General features: G+C 37.8%; 1 protein-coding gene across 2 annotated transcripts; it reads right to left on the reverse strand.

Moving 5' to 3' along the window:
• Positions 1 to 5,593: 5,593 nt before the first annotated feature.
• Positions 5,594 to 11,707, reverse strand: LOC119995298 (plant UBX domain-containing protein 7-like). Of its 2 annotated transcripts, XM_038841765.1 has the most exons (11): positions 11,433 to 11,707; positions 10,584 to 10,690; positions 10,346 to 10,447; positions 9,961 to 10,162; positions 9,766 to 9,843; positions 9,598 to 9,666; positions 7,908 to 8,051; positions 7,631 to 7,733; positions 6,660 to 6,925; positions 5,980 to 6,156; positions 5,594 to 5,864 (listed from the first exon to the last, which is right to left on the reverse strand). In XM_038841765.1, exons 1-10 carry the CDS (start codon positions 11,532 to 11,534, stop codon positions 5,995 to 5,997), a joined length of 1,335 nt encoding a protein of 444 aa, XP_038697693.1. In that variant the 5' UTR covers positions 11,535 to 11,707; the 3' UTR covers positions 5,594 to 5,864; positions 5,980 to 5,994. The 2 variants fall into 2 exon arrangements, with proteins under 2 accessions (XP_038697693.1, XP_038697692.1); XM_038841764.1 differs by having other exon boundaries at positions 5,598 to 6,156; positions 11,433 to 11,706.
• Positions 11,708 to 17,796: the final 6,089 nt, after the last annotated feature.

Consider the following 17,796-nt stretch of genomic DNA (forward strand, 5'->3'; position numbering starts at 1 on the left):
GTAGCATATGCAAGGCACCCGAATACTTTCATGTGATGATATGTAGGAGCCTTTTGATAGAGAATTTCATAAGGAGTTTTATACTGATGGAGATGGGTTGGAATTTGGTTGATAATATGTGCGGCAGTGAGAATACAGTCCCCCCAAAATTTAATTGGTAAATGAGATTGGAATCGAAGGGCCCTGGCAATAGTGAGCAAGTGACGGTGTTTGCGCTCTACAACACCATTTTGTTGAGGTGTGCAAACACAAGAATGCTGAAAAATAATTCCATGTTGAAAAAAATAATCACGCATGGATAAAAATTCTCCCCCATTATCAGCCCTTGTTTGTTGAACCTTAGATTGGAATTGATTCTCAACATATGCAAAAAAAAGATTGAAGAATATGTGGGGTTTCATGTTTGTGACACATCAAAAAGATCCAAGTTAAACGAGAGAAATCGTCAACAATTGATAAAAAATAATGAGCCCCAGTAAGAGAGGGATTTTTATTCGGATCCCAATTATCATAATGCAAAAGAGCAAAAGGTCTTTTGGTAGAGATAGTACTAATTCCGAAAGGTTGACGAGTTTGTTTCGCCAATGGACAAACATCACAAACATAATCAGAAGAAAAAGAACGATCTAAGGAACTATTAGCTAAGACCTTCAAAGGAGCAGTTGAGAGATGTCCTAGACAACGATGCCAAAGTTTTGGGGAAATGGAGATAAGGTTGCAGGCCGGTTGATTGATGGTATTGGCTAAAGCAACCAGGTAGTATAAGTCCCCGTGTCTTTTACCCACTCCAATCATCGTCTTCGAAACCAAGTCCTACAAAACAACCCAAGCAGGGAAGAAGGTTACAGAGCATCGTATTCCATCTGTAATTTTACTTACGGATACAAGGTTGACATTAAAACTTGGCACACATATAACATTATGTAATTGATGATTGGAATTGAGGGATATAGTGCCAGTTAATGAAATAGGAGCCTTGTCTCCATTAGGTAAGGAAACGGGTGGCAAGGGAGTGTTAGAAAAACTTGTTGTTATCAAATGGGGAGAACAAGTAAAATGATCTGTGGCCCCACTGTCAAGTATCCATGGGCCATGGGATGAAACAAGTGGTGACAAACCTTGGGTATTAACAGCATGAGCATGTGGTGGCATACTTGGGTTCTCTGAAATGATCGAAAAAATCAGATGGTGTTGTTGGTCGAATAAATTTGGCATGGTAGCTTGAATGTCCTGTAGAGAAGTTATAGAATTGGAGTGGACTTGGTCGGTGGAGGGAGAACCATGAGAACGATTGTAACCTCCTCTGTTATTGTTGTGGCCATGAGTGCGATTGCGGGGTCGATTAGTTTGCTTGGGCTGCTGTCCATGACGTGGATGTCCAGGAGGATATCCGTTGAGTTGCCAACAATTTTCCCTTGTATGATGATCAACATCACAATAAGAACAATGAAGAGGAGGGCGGTCCTGTTTAGATCGGACAACCATTGCAGTAGTGCTTGGAACTCGGGTAAGACCAAGTTCTCTTTGCTTTTCTTCTTGAGAAAGAGAGGAGTATGCCTGGCATGCTGTAGGGAGAGGTTTCATCAGCAGAATTTGGCCGCATATTGCACTATAAGCCTCATTCAGACCCATGAGAAATTGCATAAGTTTTGTTGTTTAATATTGTGCTCCGCATGTGCATGATACCTTCTCACTATGTGATGCCAAGTCATCCCAAAGGCCTTTGAGTTTTGTATAATATTCAGCAATAGAAAGCTGCCCTTGGGTTAGAGACGCAATATCCCATTGAATTTGAAATAGATAAGGGGTGTTACCTTGCGAGAATCATTCATGAAGATCCACCCATATTTCATGGGATGTGGATAGAAAAATAACACTATCAGCAATGTTCGGTTCCAGAGAACCCAAGATCCATGAAACAACCATGTCGTTACACCGCTGCCATGTGTTGTTCTTGTCCGGTGTGGGCTGTTTGAGAGTTCCGTCAATGAGTCCAATCTTGTTCTTGGCATTAAGAGCAATACGCATCGCACGAGACCAATTATTATAGTTGTTGCCATTGAGTTTCTTGGAAACTAAGATCAAACCAGGATGGTCTGAATGATGAAGAGAGAAAGGATCAGGGGTTTCATTTTCACTTGAATTGGCCTTCATGTTTGAAGCCGAAGAATCTAAAGAATTGTCACCGTCAGCCATGAGAGACACAAAGGTGGAAGAAAGCTAGGGTTAACCCTGCTCCGATACCATGTAGAAAAGGATATTCGGGCAACTTAATTTCTCATTATCACTAAAGGAATATATACAAGAGTTGCCTTGGTGTGAAAAGAAGATTACAATCAATCACGTCTCTATAATCTTGGGGTAATCACATATTTACTCCCTATTTGGTTACAAGCAAATATATCATTTCCTTATTTGTTTAACATCCTTTACACATGAGTTCATCCCATTTTGAGTTGATTAAGAGTTGATATTGCCTAAGAAAGCTATATTTGTATATTGTAGGTGCCAAGGCAAGAAGGGGAGGAAAAGAGTACAAAATGAAGATTTAGATTCCAGAACTGATTTCCGATCGATCGGAGCCATTCCCGATCGATCAGACATGCCAAAAACCCAAAAATTCATGGAGACAGATTGCATTTCCGATCGATCAGAAATACTCCGATTGATCGGAGTTACTATTCACAGCACGAGCAGTTTCACGAAAATGTTCTGAATTCACTTGTTTTTGAGCCACAATGACCCCAACTTGTTTTGGAAACGAAATAAGAGTTTGGGGAAGTATAAAAGGGCATAAAATAGGGTTTTGGAGGAGTTCTTGGAGGGGGGTTTCATTCTAGCCACCATTGGAGAGCTTGGAGCCACCATTGAAGCTTGGAGAATAAGAGGGTCTACAAGGGGGTATTCTCTCTCCTTTTCTATCCTAGTTTCTATGGTTGATTCCTTTGTTTAATGATGTATTTTGCTTCCATGAGTGGCTAGATTTCTTTCTAGGGTCTTAATGTAACCAAACCTTGAAGATTCAATAAACTTGGTTTCCTCATTTCTTGATTTCTCTCTCTCTATTGATTGTCTATGGGTGTGATTAATGCTTTTGAATGTTTGACCATCATTCAATTGATTTGTTGCCTAGATTGAGACCGGAAGGAGATATTTAGGGTTTGCCTTAAGTCATAGATGACATAGGGTGCATGAACAGTAGGAATATAGGTTTGTGACTTATGCAATCGTTAAATGATTTTCATAGTTCTTAATGGGTTTTTGATATATTAATCTGATTGTTAGGAATAACAGGGATTTATATTGAAAATACGTTTGATGTATCTAGGAATAGAACATTGAATAGGTTGGAAAATCGATGGTCATTATAGAGAGAGGAATTAGGGATTAAGGGACCAAGAGAATTGAATTGGATAGGTGAGGTGATGTTAAGTACCCTAGTGTTTTCCATCCTTGATTTCATACTTGTGTTTGATTTGTCTTTGTTCTTTTTAATTAGTTTAGTTAAAAATCAAAACAAACCACAAAACCTTTTCCCAGTTTGCATAGTTGTTACTAGTTTGACATTGATCCTAATTGTCAATATATCCTCGTTGGGAACGATAATTTATTCGTCTCTTTATTACTTGTGCGATTTGTGTGCTCGCAATTAAATCCATATCAAACAACATATGTGAAAAGTCCTTCTTTATCTCCTAGACTTCTAAGGGTTCAATACAAGAGCAGCCAACAAGATAACTAGAGAAAGAAACTTGGATCAGGGTTTGGAGGAATGAAGTCCAGAAATTATGTTCCAGGTTTTCACATGGGCAAAGAAGCTAATTGATTTCAAGACCTGGGCAAGGGATTATCCTTTGAAGACTTGGTAAGTATCGGTTCTTTGTTAATCTCTCAATTTCCAGCATTCTTAGGAAGTTCAAGGTCAAGCTTTGGAATTGTGTAAGTGAGTTAAGATCTTAACTTATGGGCTCTTAAGTTACTAGACTTTAGTCTAACTCGGTGTTGTACTTGGCATGTTGGAAATTTGGGCTTGCAAATCCTAATTTTGTGAATGCTTGCTTGAAACATCAAAGGTCCCAGTTCAGCGCTTGGAAAGAAATTGGTGATCTCGAGTTGTTTGGAGAAGTTAGGTCCATCAACAATCCAAGAAAAATACAATCTTACACAGGGTAAGTTCAAGTCTAGTTTTGGAGGAAGTGAGGATGTATGACTTAGAAAAGTATAACAGGAACAAAGTGGAACTTTAAGTTACACACAAAAAATGTTTATTAATATTATGGATGAATTGTAGGGTGGTGGATAGTCTGTTGAGCTTCAAGCTTGCCCGAGAGACTAATTATTAAATTGCACATTAGCGGCGTACCGGATGAGTGGATAATGCCTTAAATAATACATTGTTTGACTCGGTAAATGTTTTGGCAATAAATTTCCTATATCTTGTGAAATTCAATATCCTTGTTAACATCAGTTTTGAAACCCCATGTTATGATAGTAACTCTGTTCAGACATTTGCTTTCGTTATTCTTAAGTCAAGTCAGATATTTGGGCCAAGCATCTGACTTGTATTTTGATTCCTGACGTTGGTTTGTACGCCGTTCTGTAGTTCAGATTTTGTCAATATTCATGGTTTGATGAACCTTTTGTTCAGGTTCAAGTTTGTTAATTCAATATGTGGTGTTCTCGATTATGTATTATTTGGGAATGACAGTATGATAGGATTCTGTATGCTAATGGCAGTAGTTGTTAGTCTGAATGCACCAGTTTATGTATGCTTATGCAGCACTTGTTGCGCTGAGGTTCGATGCGGCACTTGATGCGCTGAGGTTCGGTGCGGCACTTGTGTGCTGAGGTTTGATGTACGACACTTGATGTGCTGAGGTTTGGTGCGGCACTTGATGTGCGGAGGTTTGATTATGCTTGTGAGTCCTCCCATCAATTTTGATTTCCAGGTTATCCATGTTCTATTGGTATGCCATGTTTAAGGCTAATTTAAGGTTTTCAGGTTATTAGGTTGCGTTTTTCGAATAAGATATGGTATGATTCTTATAAGGCATACATGCTGTCAGATGTTCGATCATGATTTTGATCATCAAGTCTTATTTAGTTTCTTAGAGTTCTATCTGATTCTTATGAGCCCGACACTTATTGTGCGAGTGGATTCTCTGACATTTTATATTTTGCTATTCTGTATAAATATATGATATTAGAAGCTTTGACTACAAATAGGATATTTTGGTATGTATGACCAATAGACCCTAACGTTATTTTGGATTTATTGGTATTATGTAAATTATGATTTCCTGTTTGATTTGAATGCTCTGTTATATGCTCTAAGGCTTGCTTGGCCTCAATGGGCTTTGGTGCATTGGAGGGGGTGTCATGCGCCAGTCACGTGCCCTCTCTTTGGGTCATGACAATGCCCTACCTACATGGATGTAAGTTCAGTCGTTTTACAACAGTCTGAACAATGCAACCAAGACAATGATAGATGATGCTGTTGGCGGAGCTTTGATGGGAAAAACCAAAACAGAAACCTGCAATCTGTCGGAAGAGATGGCGTCACACAATTATCAACTGTAGAGTAAGAGAACAATTTCTTAAAAAGCAGGCATTCATGAGATTGACGCAATCTCCTCATTAATTGTGCAAATATCTACCCTTTCTAAATAACTTTGTTTTAAACGTTAATGTTACTAAGAACAATTGTTTGATCAAATGTGAACAAACATAATTCACGACTACTAAATAAAACTAACATGACATTGACTATAGCTTCATGCCTCATGCACGGCTTGGTTGTCTACATAAAATAAAGTTATCGATGGCTCTGCAATTTCATTCCTCCAGAAGAACAATAAACCGCACTAGGAAAAAATAAAAGAAAAAAGAAAACAAGTCATGAGACATTAAGAACAAAAACTCTTCAACATCTTTCCCACCTCCCTCTTTTTGCTGCTGAATGAGTAATGAAGTACGTACCTAACGGTGTAATCCTCATTCCCAAGTAACCAAGACCATAGAATTGGCCAGGTCCGACTCTCCAAAGGTTAACTTACTCTCGTAATCTAGAGATTTAGCACCTGGAATTGCCTGTGTCAGGCGGAATTGTCTTGTGTCACCTTCCCCAAGTTGAGAGTAGCAGAATGACCACAGCAGCTGCATAAAACAAGAATGCCAAGTAACAATCCTTGTGCCAAACTACTGGCCGGAAAGATAATAATTTCTAGCCAAGGATACTTCTCTCTAAAGACAATAGGCCTAGAGGAAATAACATGCTTGATAGTGGACTCAATGCAATTAAGAAGAAAATAAACCTATTCCTATGTCACTCTATAGCGATGGGCAATACAAATGACATGTTTTAGTCTAAAGGAAAGATGGGAAATGCAAGTGTGAACATAATGCCTCGCTCAGTCACTAAACAACTGAGGAAAGCAACCATCAAACTCAAAAAATGTAAAAGGTTTGCAGTTAATTAGCATATACGATAACCAATTATTCCCTCAACAAGTTTACAAAACTTCACACTTTAGCAGAGCATTAAATTAACCCCAACTCCGATGTATTGGCAACAACCATGTATCACATAAAATGGTGGCAATCAACCTCTACCGCTTCAAAAGGTGTCAAAAAAGAAAGACAAAAATGAAATGGCTTGCCTGTATTGGATCAATGCACAGGAAATTTCTCTGAACCCTGTGTCCATCTGGAAGACGAACACCGACTCTACATAAGAGGTTCCTATCACCCTTGGGTTCTTCAGGCAGAGGTGGATAGGCAGGGCTATTTTTTGGACAGGCTTCTTGCACTTTGTCGCTAGTAGTTGCCTCTTTATCACCACTATCTGCATCTTTAACCCTCTCCATTGAGGCAGCTAATGCTCGCTGCAATTCCTCATCTTCATCATGAGTTTCACTTGTGGACACTGGACATTAACTTGGTTTATCTCTTATAGATAAGGGGAACAAATTTATTCAAATGTACTTGCAAATATCACTTAAATGCAATGGTAAACATCCTATTAGACAAGCTCGAAAATATGAACTCACTATAAGCATTTTACATTCAAGCACAACAAAGAAAATTACATCATAAGAGGATAAGGCTCCTCAAAAATAACTTCAATCGAATACCTAACCAGGTAAGTTTCTCCCAGAGCTAGTCAATAATTTAATTGCACCATAGAAACAAAATTAGTGTTGCAATATATTAAAAAAATCTGCATGCGTCAGCAAATGAATGTAGAACTATTCTATTAAACTTCTGCATACGGCATCAAAGCAAAGTTTTATCTGATTGAATAGTGGTTCAATTAAAGAAACCTACCTTTTTTTTGTTCTTCTCTAGATCATTGAATTCTAAAATATTTATCATTTTGTGAAAGTCCAGCTTCTATATGAATTAGCTTTTATATATGTTTACATTTTTCCATTAATACCAACATGCTTTTTTAGTTTCTAATATTCAATACATCTACCGCAATCACTTGGAAGCAGATGTACGTATTCAAAATGAGACTAAGAGATTGTCTGGGGCACCATCAACCATTGATTGGTTCTAGGTTCAAACTTCTCTACTGCACATAATAATCAAACACGGTAGATAAATCATAAGGAAGAAAAATAATAACCTTTGGAATTATGAGGTCGAATAGTAGCACTTCCCCTTGGACGCTTATGGGAAAGAGTTACATGATGATCACTTGGGCCACCATCCATGAAGGGTACAAGATCCTGTAATCAAGGCATGCCTCACATCAGCAAGCTAGCATTTCATGGTAAAAAGGTGAAGTCCAAATACACCACAAACAAAACAAAATTCGTTAGCCTCCTTCATGGAAACATTTTCTAGCTCTATACTCTATAGTACTACACAACTATATACAAGAAAACAAATGAACAAAATACCTCCAGTAAACTCTCCGGTTGAACAATCCCAAGCCATGAACGCATCTTTTGTCCAGTGATTGGGTCAATGACCAGCACAACAGGAATAGAATCCAACCTGTAGTAAGTGTAAACCTTCCTGCCCTCACTTGTATCATCATAAACCTAATTTTACAAAAAGAAATAGACAGTGTTGAATATATGAACAAATTCAATAAATAACGTGAAGGAACAACAATAATATAAAATTCCAAGTCCATGATACATCTATGACCACAAATTCCAAAGAACATTGTCATAGATAGGATCCCATTGCGGAGAGCTTACATCTTTGAACTTTGACATCCTACAATAATCATGTAAGCATTGGCCTCAACAGGAGTCTATGATTTTAACCATCCAAAAAAAAGTCAGTCAATAACTACAATTGTGGTGCCAGAGGACATTAGTTCAAGTTTGCCTAACTAAATTCACAATCATGTAACAGTAACTCCAACAAACGAAATTATATTTTTTTTATTTTTTATTTTGGCGAGTGCAAAAGAAGAATTTTAATATGGCGCACAAAGATAGTGCAACCCAAAAGATGCGGAGTATAAAGAGCAGAAGAAAAGGATAACACTAGCCATGTGATATCAAGGGTAAAAAGTTGCTGCATTGCCTAGATAACAATCGACAACCAGAATAACACCTAATAAGTAACATGTCAACAGTTTTATATGCCAACAGGAATTCAAAGTTTCCCATATTAAATACTTATTTTTATCATCAGAAGCTTGCCATAGATATTGCAATGTTTCATCCTTTTCCTTTAAAAATATGGAAAGGATTGATTAACAGAAAAAATAAATAATTGTGGCCATGATGATTCTAGTTCTGTCCCATGTTGGCTACTCGTCTCAGCACTAACATCAACTGCTGGCATAGACAGCATCCAAGCTTCCTATATAGCTTTGTATCCTAAAGCTTAAAGTCATTGAAGATATCATGACATTTCTCCTTGAAAAAGATTGATGCTTTCTCAAAAGAAGAGCCTCTTGACAGTCCCATAAAAAGAAAATGAGAGAAAAGTAAGGAGAAAAACAAGAAGCCTGAGAAAAGAAAACGACTGCTAAGTGACTATTTTATGATTGAGATAACTAATTAATTCTTGCAGCACATGCGAAACTTATTTACATCAGGTTCTGCTCAAGACCATCCTCAATCATAGGATTGCCATATCTGCTCTTCTACTCACTTTCTAGCAACTATTCCCAAGAATGTCAAAAGTTATCAGTGTTTTCTTTTCTCCCTTTTCTTTTATTAAATATTTTGGCAAAACACTTTCAGGTTTTGGCAGAACTTTTTGGAACCATTGAAACAAATATATAAGACCCAAAGCATCAGCCTTTTGCAAATATCTCAGTATTGTTAAGATATCCACAATATAAACTGAATATATATCCCTTCCACAATGCACAAAAATATATCAATACCAATAGGCCAAAGTAAGTGCTACAGAGCAACTGCCTAGAAAAGATCATATAACAGCTCTATATCAATATAGGAATAGACCAATGCTAGAGACAATAAAACCTTCTATTAGATAGCATCAAAGTTGCAAGATTTGAAATATCTAAACTCAAAAGCACTTGGCAAAAATCAATCAAAAATAAAAATTAGACAAGAAACACATATAAGATGAAGAATGCTATCATAGCAAGGTCATTACCTGCCAGAAGACGAAATTGGTTTTGATGGTTTGAGCAACTGCTTCATTTGCCCATGTATCCCGATTAAGCTTCAAAAAATATCCATGCAAAACACCAAAATTAGGATTGAAATCTAAACATAAAAGCTGTCCAAACCAAGAGTAGATAAAAAAACAATCATACGGTACCATGTGTGAGCTGAACTCTTTTGTGGATTGTAAGTTCACGAGGAGCCATTTTTCCTGCATAGAAGCAGCTGCTTTTGCCTGGAGTTGCAAGTAACTTAATTATCAGTTAAATGGGGTTATATACGATTATATTAAAAAAATGTAGCTAATAATGTACAAATTATGTAGCCTACTTCATTAGAAAACCCTATCTACCTTTTCAAATGACCCCTGGAACATCAAATGGAAAGGAGGACGATATAAAGAAGCCAAATTTTCTCTTGGATTCTCTATCGTAGATGCTGATGCAGCACTTTGATCAGATTCCCAAACACCAGCACGCCTCATTTCCTGGTCAAAATTACGAAATGCAACCAAGGAGCTTGGTTCTTGTGGAAAAACTCCTGCCCTGGATGATCTGAAGGAATCAAACAAATGTAAAGTGAGAGAAAATAAATTTGCTTTTGGAAAACATCACCTAAGAACATGGGAAAAAAGAAAATGAAAAGATAAGCTATAATTTAGTCAGGCAGAAAAGGAAAAGATCAAAACAAATTATCTTAGCTAAAGCTTCAACAAAACTGGCAACTAGGAAACATACCCATACAACATAGCATCATCATAAAGAGTCTCCCTAACAACTGGTAAAGGAGGTCGTACTTCATCTCCACCTTCTTGACTGTGATTGTCACTCACAACATCCCTTGATGTAGTGAGCCAATTAGTTGAAATTGAAAGCAAAAATTTAAGGGCAGAGAAAGTCGAATAAATTAAAATACACCTTTTTTTGATTGAATAGACAACTTAAATATTAAAATCCAAATAAATCTCGGCAGCACCTTGGATTTTGGTTAGCATTTTCAATTGATGAAGCTGATGCAACTACCCCACCATCACCACCCACAAAATAAAGTTGGATAGCTTCATCAAGATTCCAACTTGTAGCCTGCGATAATATTACATTTATGCACACACGATTCAAATGTAACTATTAGGGATCTATGGCTCACATGTTGATAGTAAATCCAGGAGAAAAACAGAGCCCAAAAGTTCGTACAGCCCGTCAATGTAAAAAAAAAAACATTTAGATATTAAATTCAGTCAATTCACTAAATTTCAAAAAGCAGACAATGATACTTGCACTTCCTTGCTAGGTTCAGTACACACCGAAACCACATAAAGGCACAAGCTTCAATATTCTGAAAAAAATATTGCTCCCACTGGCATATAAATACATAAATACATATATACATATGTGGAAAGAGCTTAAGAGCCAGCCACAGAAAACATCTCACATTAACAGCCAACTTTAGGCAGTCATATTCTCCACAGAATCGCAATGCATGGATTAGCGTATCACAAACTAGTAAGACTTCAGACCCACCCATGTTATTGAACTTAGCTTTATTATCACATTGGTACAAGGAACACGCTCAAACCTCCAACTCATCACAGATTAAGGCCAGCCTTTCAACAATTAATTGACCAAATTTTCAACTTTTAGAATACTGGATCCCAAAAAATACTAAAATCTGACACAATTTCAAAGAGCACAATCAGCAAAGACCATCAGAAATTCATACATAATTTAAACACTCATAAACTCCTAATAAATCGAAGATTTGCTTCGTCAGGAGACAAAAATCGAGCTCAGAAAAATTGGCAGAACAAGCAATCGAAAGAAGTACCTGTAAGAACTGTCGGGCAGTATCCGCCGTTTGGCCAACAGCGATTTCCAGAAAGGACGAGACTAGCGTCTGCTGATCACTGTCAGACAACAGTCCTTCCATGGCTTATTCGGTTTCGATTGTTAGAATTCAAAAATCCCTAACTCTCAAGCAGTGATCTTCACTAGCAATTTAAAGCATCTCCAAATCCCAACCCAAGAAGGATATTTTTTTCCTTCCAATTTTCTATCCCCAACCAAGATTTACCCTTTCGTACCACTGTTGAGAGCTCCTGAGATAAAACCATCAGTCGTCCCCCGACTCCTTTAGGAAAGTTAGGCCCATCAAGTGTGGGCGGGCTGAACCTTGGTTAGATGGGCTACTAAGTAACAAGATCATATCAGGGCCCATGAATCCTTGAACAAAATCATTTATATTGGGGCTGTACATCAGGCCGGGTCCCCAGTTATCGGTCCAGGTCAGACCCAACCCGGTGTTTTTTAGGAATGCTTGGACGCGCCTGATACGCTATTATGCGTTACTAGGTAATCGGGTTTTGGGACACCGGGTTACTGAGTTATCAGGTTCGAATCCCGAGTAACCCGATAGCTCTTAACAGATTTTGGAGTTTTCATCAATCTTTATCTTGTCAAGTCACATTAGGAGTTATCGAACGGTGGTGAGGAAGCTTTGTTGACCACCTCGACCCTCTGTCATAAACCTGAAGAAATGAATCTTGAGCAAAGTTTGCACACAGTGAGAGATGGAGCGACGAAGGGAAGAGGAGGAAGAAAGAATAATTAATTTAGAGTTAGTAGTTAATAGCCACGGGTATATGTATGTGTTGAAACATATATTGTTGACTAATAGGCACATGGGTACATGTGTTCAAAATTATTGTAACTAGTCGCGTACCCGCACTTTGCGCGACATATAATTGTATATTTGTTACTTATATTGTATGACCATGAGACCACATCAATTGAATTATTATTTTTTTCCAAAATGGTTGACACGACAAACTATTAGTTTAATAGACAACCACAAATAGTCATTCATAAGTTGCGACAAACACATGGGTCTACAACCCTCCCAAATTGAAAGAAGAATAAAAAGGAATAAGTGATGCCATACAGAGTTAGATTGATGAGTAGAAATTAAATAGAAGTTTTGCAGAACATGCAATATACAAAACTCTTATACCACCTGATACTGAAGTGAACTTCCTCAAAGCAGTATATCCTTAAGGTTAGATGAATTCATTATACTGGAAAAAATTTTGAATCCTTGACAATCTTGCCTACAAGGTAATTTTATAAGCCTATTTTTAATATCGCTATCTACAATGCCAATACTCTTTAGTCATGGTAAGAGAGGGGAGATGTTAGCTGCAACTTATTCATGTTGACACATTGTTATATAGAATCGCATCCTATAGAAATGCAGACGCAATCTTCACATCACATAAATTACTAAGAATATTTATAATTTGCAAAACCCCAATTAGAAATGGAGAAGTAAGGAGCGTTGATATTCTCTCAAGTCTCAACCCCTCAAGTTTCATACAGTTTTCAGCTATATTGGTGCCCTCATCTTTGCTAATTGCAATTTCTCAGATCGATTAACATCGATCTCATTTTGAAACTGCAACATTCTTTTGGAAAGCCTTTGTTCAATAAGATATCTGCATTGCATAGAGAAATAATATTTGATAAAAGAGCTAATAAATGTTTGTGTTATTTAGGCTAACTCCAAGAATTCAACATCTGTGTTGAAATTACAAGTAAGAAAACTCTGGGAACCAACCGACTTAGGGCCAAGAACCCCATTGCAAGTAGGACAACCTCATCTTCCAATAATTTCCTCAGAGCCCTCAGTCTCCTTAAATTGAAACTAATATATTAAGATTTACTCTTGAAGCCACCTTGCTTTTTGAACTTCATGAATTTATAGAAATGCTTGGCAAGTAAGGTTGCCTCCTCTTCATCATTTGAGCTATCCACATCATCCACTTTTAGAGCTATTCCTTTCTTCTTTGGCAGCTTCTCTTCATCCTCACAACTCATCATATCCAATTCATGTGTCATAAGAGAACCGACTAACTCTTCCATCTTCAAGGTTCGGAGGTCCTTAGCTTCTTGTATGGCTGTGACTTTATCCCTCCAAGTTTTAGGCAAACTTCTTAGAACTTTTTGCACTTTTTCTGCATTTGTAAAAACTTTTCCTAGAGATTCAAGATCATTGCAAATAGAAATTAAACGTACAAATATATCACAAACAGGTTCATCATTCTTCATTTTGAAAATTTTGAATTGATGCATAACCATATTTATTTTTGAATCTTTAACCTGATAATTTGTCAAATATATACATACATTTGTGAATCCTTTACGCATAAGTTCATCCCATTTTAAGTTGATTAACAATTGATATTGCCTAACAAAACTATATTTGCATATTTTAGGTGTCAAAGCAAGAAAAGGAGGAAAAGAGTGCAAAATGAAGATTTGGACTGCAGAAGCGATTTTCGATCGATCGGGAATGACTCGGATCAATCGGACCTACCAAAACAACCTTGAATTCATGAAGACAGATTGCATTTCCGATCGATCGAAAAAGTGTCCGATCGAACGGAGTTACTGTTCACATCACGTGTAGTTTCACGAATTCACGAAAAAATTTTGAATTCACATGTTTTTGAGCCAAAACGACCCCAACTCGTTTGGGAAACGACATAAGAGTATAGGGGAAGTATAAAATGGCATAAAATAGGATTTTGGGGTGTTGTTGGAGCTGGGTTTCATTCCTTGGAGGCCACCATTGGAGCTTGGAGAAGAAGACGGTTCACAAGGGGGTTTTCTCTCTCCTCTTTTATTTTAGTTTTTATGGTTGATTTCCATTGCTTGGTGATGTATCTTGACTTTATGAATGACTGGATTTCTTTTTTAGGGTCTTAATGTAACCAAACCTTGAGGATTTAATAAACTTTGTTTCCTTATTTCTTGATTTCTCTCTCTTATTGATTGTGTATGGGTGTGCTTAATGCTTTTGGATATTTGATCACCATCTAAATGCTTTGTTGCCTAGATTGAGACCTGAAGGAGATATCTAGGGTTTGCCTTAAGTCATAGATGACATAGGGTGCATGAACCATAGGAATATAGGTTTGTGACTTATGCAATCGCTAAATGATTTCCATAGTTCTTAATGGGTTTTTGATATATTAATCTGATTGTTAAGAATAACATGGATTTATATTGAAAATACGTTTGATGTATCTAGGAATAAAACATTGAATAGGTTGGGAAATCGATTGTCATTATTGAGAGGTGAATTAGGAAGCAAGGGACGAAGGGAATAGAATTGGATAGGTGAGGTGAAGTTAAGTACCCTAGTACTTTCCATCTTCGATTACATACTTGTGTTTGATTTGTATTTGTTCTTTTTAATTAGTTTAGTTAAAATCAAAAACCAACCACTCATCCTTTTTACCCAATTTGCATAATTGTTGCTTGTTTGACATTGATTTCTATTACCAACACATCCCTAGTGGAAACGATAATTTACTCATCTCTTTATTACTTGTGGGCTTGCAATTAAATCTACATCAAGTTTTCGGCGTCGTTGCCGGGGATTGAGGGAATTGTTTTTTGTGTCAAATTAGGTTTTCAATTGTGCTAATTGATTTTTATTTTTCTGTAGAATTATTTCTCTTGTATGAGCTTGGGAAGACGTTCTCTTAATCCGGAATTAATTGTCATTGATTTGGAGATTGAAAGGACTCTTCTCAATTTTAGACAGGAGCTTATTAATAATCAAATGGAAGGCGTTGGAGACACTCAAGGAAGGGGGAATGTTGGTGAGCGAGGTGGCGGTTTAAATGTTAATGAAGGCAATGATAATGGTGGAGGTGCTAATGGATGAAATGGTGGTGATGAGGTTGAAGGCCCTCCTAGGCAATTTGATCCTCGCTCTCTTAAGGATTATGCTAGGCCTACTTGGGACACAAATCCTTCAAGCATCCGCTATCCTCCTATCAATGCTACTAATTTTAAGATCAAGCCGGCTATTATCAACATTATCTCTAAGTTAGTGAATTTCTATGGTTTTCCTAATGAAGAGCCCAATGTACATCTTCACTCTTTCTTGCATGTGTGCACTATTTTTGGGATTAATGGAGCTTCCAAGGATGCCATCTTGTTGAGGTTATTCCCATTTTCTTTGAGGGACAAGGCTAAAGGATGGTTGATGTCCTTGCCTCCCAATTCTATCATCACTTGGGATGAGATGGCAGAGCAATTCTTGACAAAATTCTTTCCTCCGGGCAAGGCAGTGGGAGACTATTGATGCGGTTGTGGGAGGTTCTTGAATCATTTTATGAGGCTTGGGAGTGCTTTAAAGGAATTATTTGAAGTTGCCTAAATCATGGCCTTCCGGAATGGGTGGTGTATCAAGCTTTATGGGTTGAGCATGCATACTAAGGAGACTACTGATACTGTTGTGGGAGGTTCATTTATGACCAAAAATCAAGAGGAGGATTAGGATTTACTTGATAAAGTGGCCAACAGCACTAACTCTTGGTCGTCGGTGAGGGGGAATCCAAAGAAAGGGGGAAGTTGTAGAGATGATGAAGTTATGTCTACCTTGGCTATTATGGCAAAGAAGACTGAGGCATTGACGCTACATTAAGCTCAAGGAGTGCATGCTATGCAAAGCACACATTCCTATATTTATTGTGATTATTGTTGTGGATGCTATTCTACGGGGGAATGTCTTATTGCTTCTTCTTCTAACTCTAGTAAGCAAGTGAATGCCATTGGGGGAGGCAACTTAAATCAACCCTACAATGATCCTTATTCCAACATCTACAATCCGGGATTTAGGAATCACCCCAACTTCTCTTGGAGCAATACTCAAAGTGTGCAAAATCCTCAACATCTAGTGCAGCCCCAAGAGAAGAAGAGGGATATTGATGAGATGTTCTCAAAGCTAGCCAGAGGCCTAGATACAATTACAACTCATACCTCTCAATTTATGATAAGGACGGAGCAATACATGAGCAAAACCGATGTCACTCTACAAGCTCAAGCAACTTTGATGCAAAACTATGGAACTTCCATCCGGAATCTTGAGGTACAAATGGGGCAAATAACTAATACTTTGTCATATAGAGAAAGAGGTACATTGCCAAGCCAATCGGAGGTGAATCCAAAAGGAAAGGAGAAGGAGTAATGCGTGGAAATTACTCTCCGAACTGGTAAGGTGGTTAAAAATGCTTTTGATCTAGATGTCGAAAAGGAAAAAATTTTGCAAGAAGAGGAGAAGTGCAGAAAAGAAGCTGAAAATTGTCCAGGGGACATTTTCGATCAATCGAACCCCATCCCGATTGATCGGCCCCCATCCCGATCAATCGACCACTTCCAGAAATTGATGAAAAGTCAAAAAAATGGGAGAAATGTGCCTATATAGTATGCGGTTGAGTTGGATTGGCCAAATAGTTCTCTCCCCACACCTCCAGTCAAACCTTATGTGCCTCCAATTCCATTTCCTCAAAGATTGAAGAGCACTAAGAAGAATGATGATCAATTCTCTAAATTTTTGGAGGTATTCAAGAAGCTTCAAGTGAACATCCCATTTGCCAAAACTTTAGAGTAAATTCCTTGCTATGCCAATTTCATGAAGGAGATCTTATCCGAGAAGCGAAGATTAAATGAGCATGAAAAGATACAATTAACTGAAGAGTGTAATGCCATTGTGCAAAGGAAGCTCCCAATTAAGCAAGATGATCTAGAAAGTTTCACAATCCCGTGCACTATAGGTAACACCTTGATTGAGAGATCCTTGTGTGATCTTGGAGCTAGTATCAATTTGATGTCATTGTCGGTTGCAAAGCAAATTGGAGTGAAAGAGATTAGTCCAACCACAGTGTCTTTGCAAACGGCAGATAGATCAATCAAATACCCGCTTGGCATAGTGGAGGATGTCTTAGTGAAGGTGGGTGATCTTATGTTCCTGGTGGATTTTCTTATCTTGGATATGGAGGCCAATCCCACTACTCCCATAATCTTGGGAAGGCCATTCTTGAGCACCGAAAGAGCTTTGATAGATGTTGAAAAAGGGAAGCTTACTTTAAGAGGTGCGGGAGGTGACCAAATCACTTTTAAAGTATTTGGCAATAGAAGGCAAGAGGAGGTTTCTCAACAATGCCTCCAAGTGGAGCATATTGATATGGTCATCCCCAACACTCTTGAGAAGGAAGCTCCATATATTCCAATGGAAGTTTTCTTATGCCAAGATTCAAAAGTTGAACATGAAGTTCTCAAGGCAGCCTCCCAAGTTGAAATTGAAGTTCAAAAGTCTCAAGTTGAACATCTCAAGGAGAAGA

Source organism: Tripterygium wilfordii, chromosome 3, assembly GCF_013401445.1.
Source record: "Tripterygium wilfordii isolate XIE 37 chromosome 3, ASM1340144v1, whole genome shotgun sequence".
NCBI classification, from domain to species: Eukaryota; Viridiplantae; Streptophyta; class Magnoliopsida; order Celastrales; family Celastraceae; genus Tripterygium; species Tripterygium wilfordii.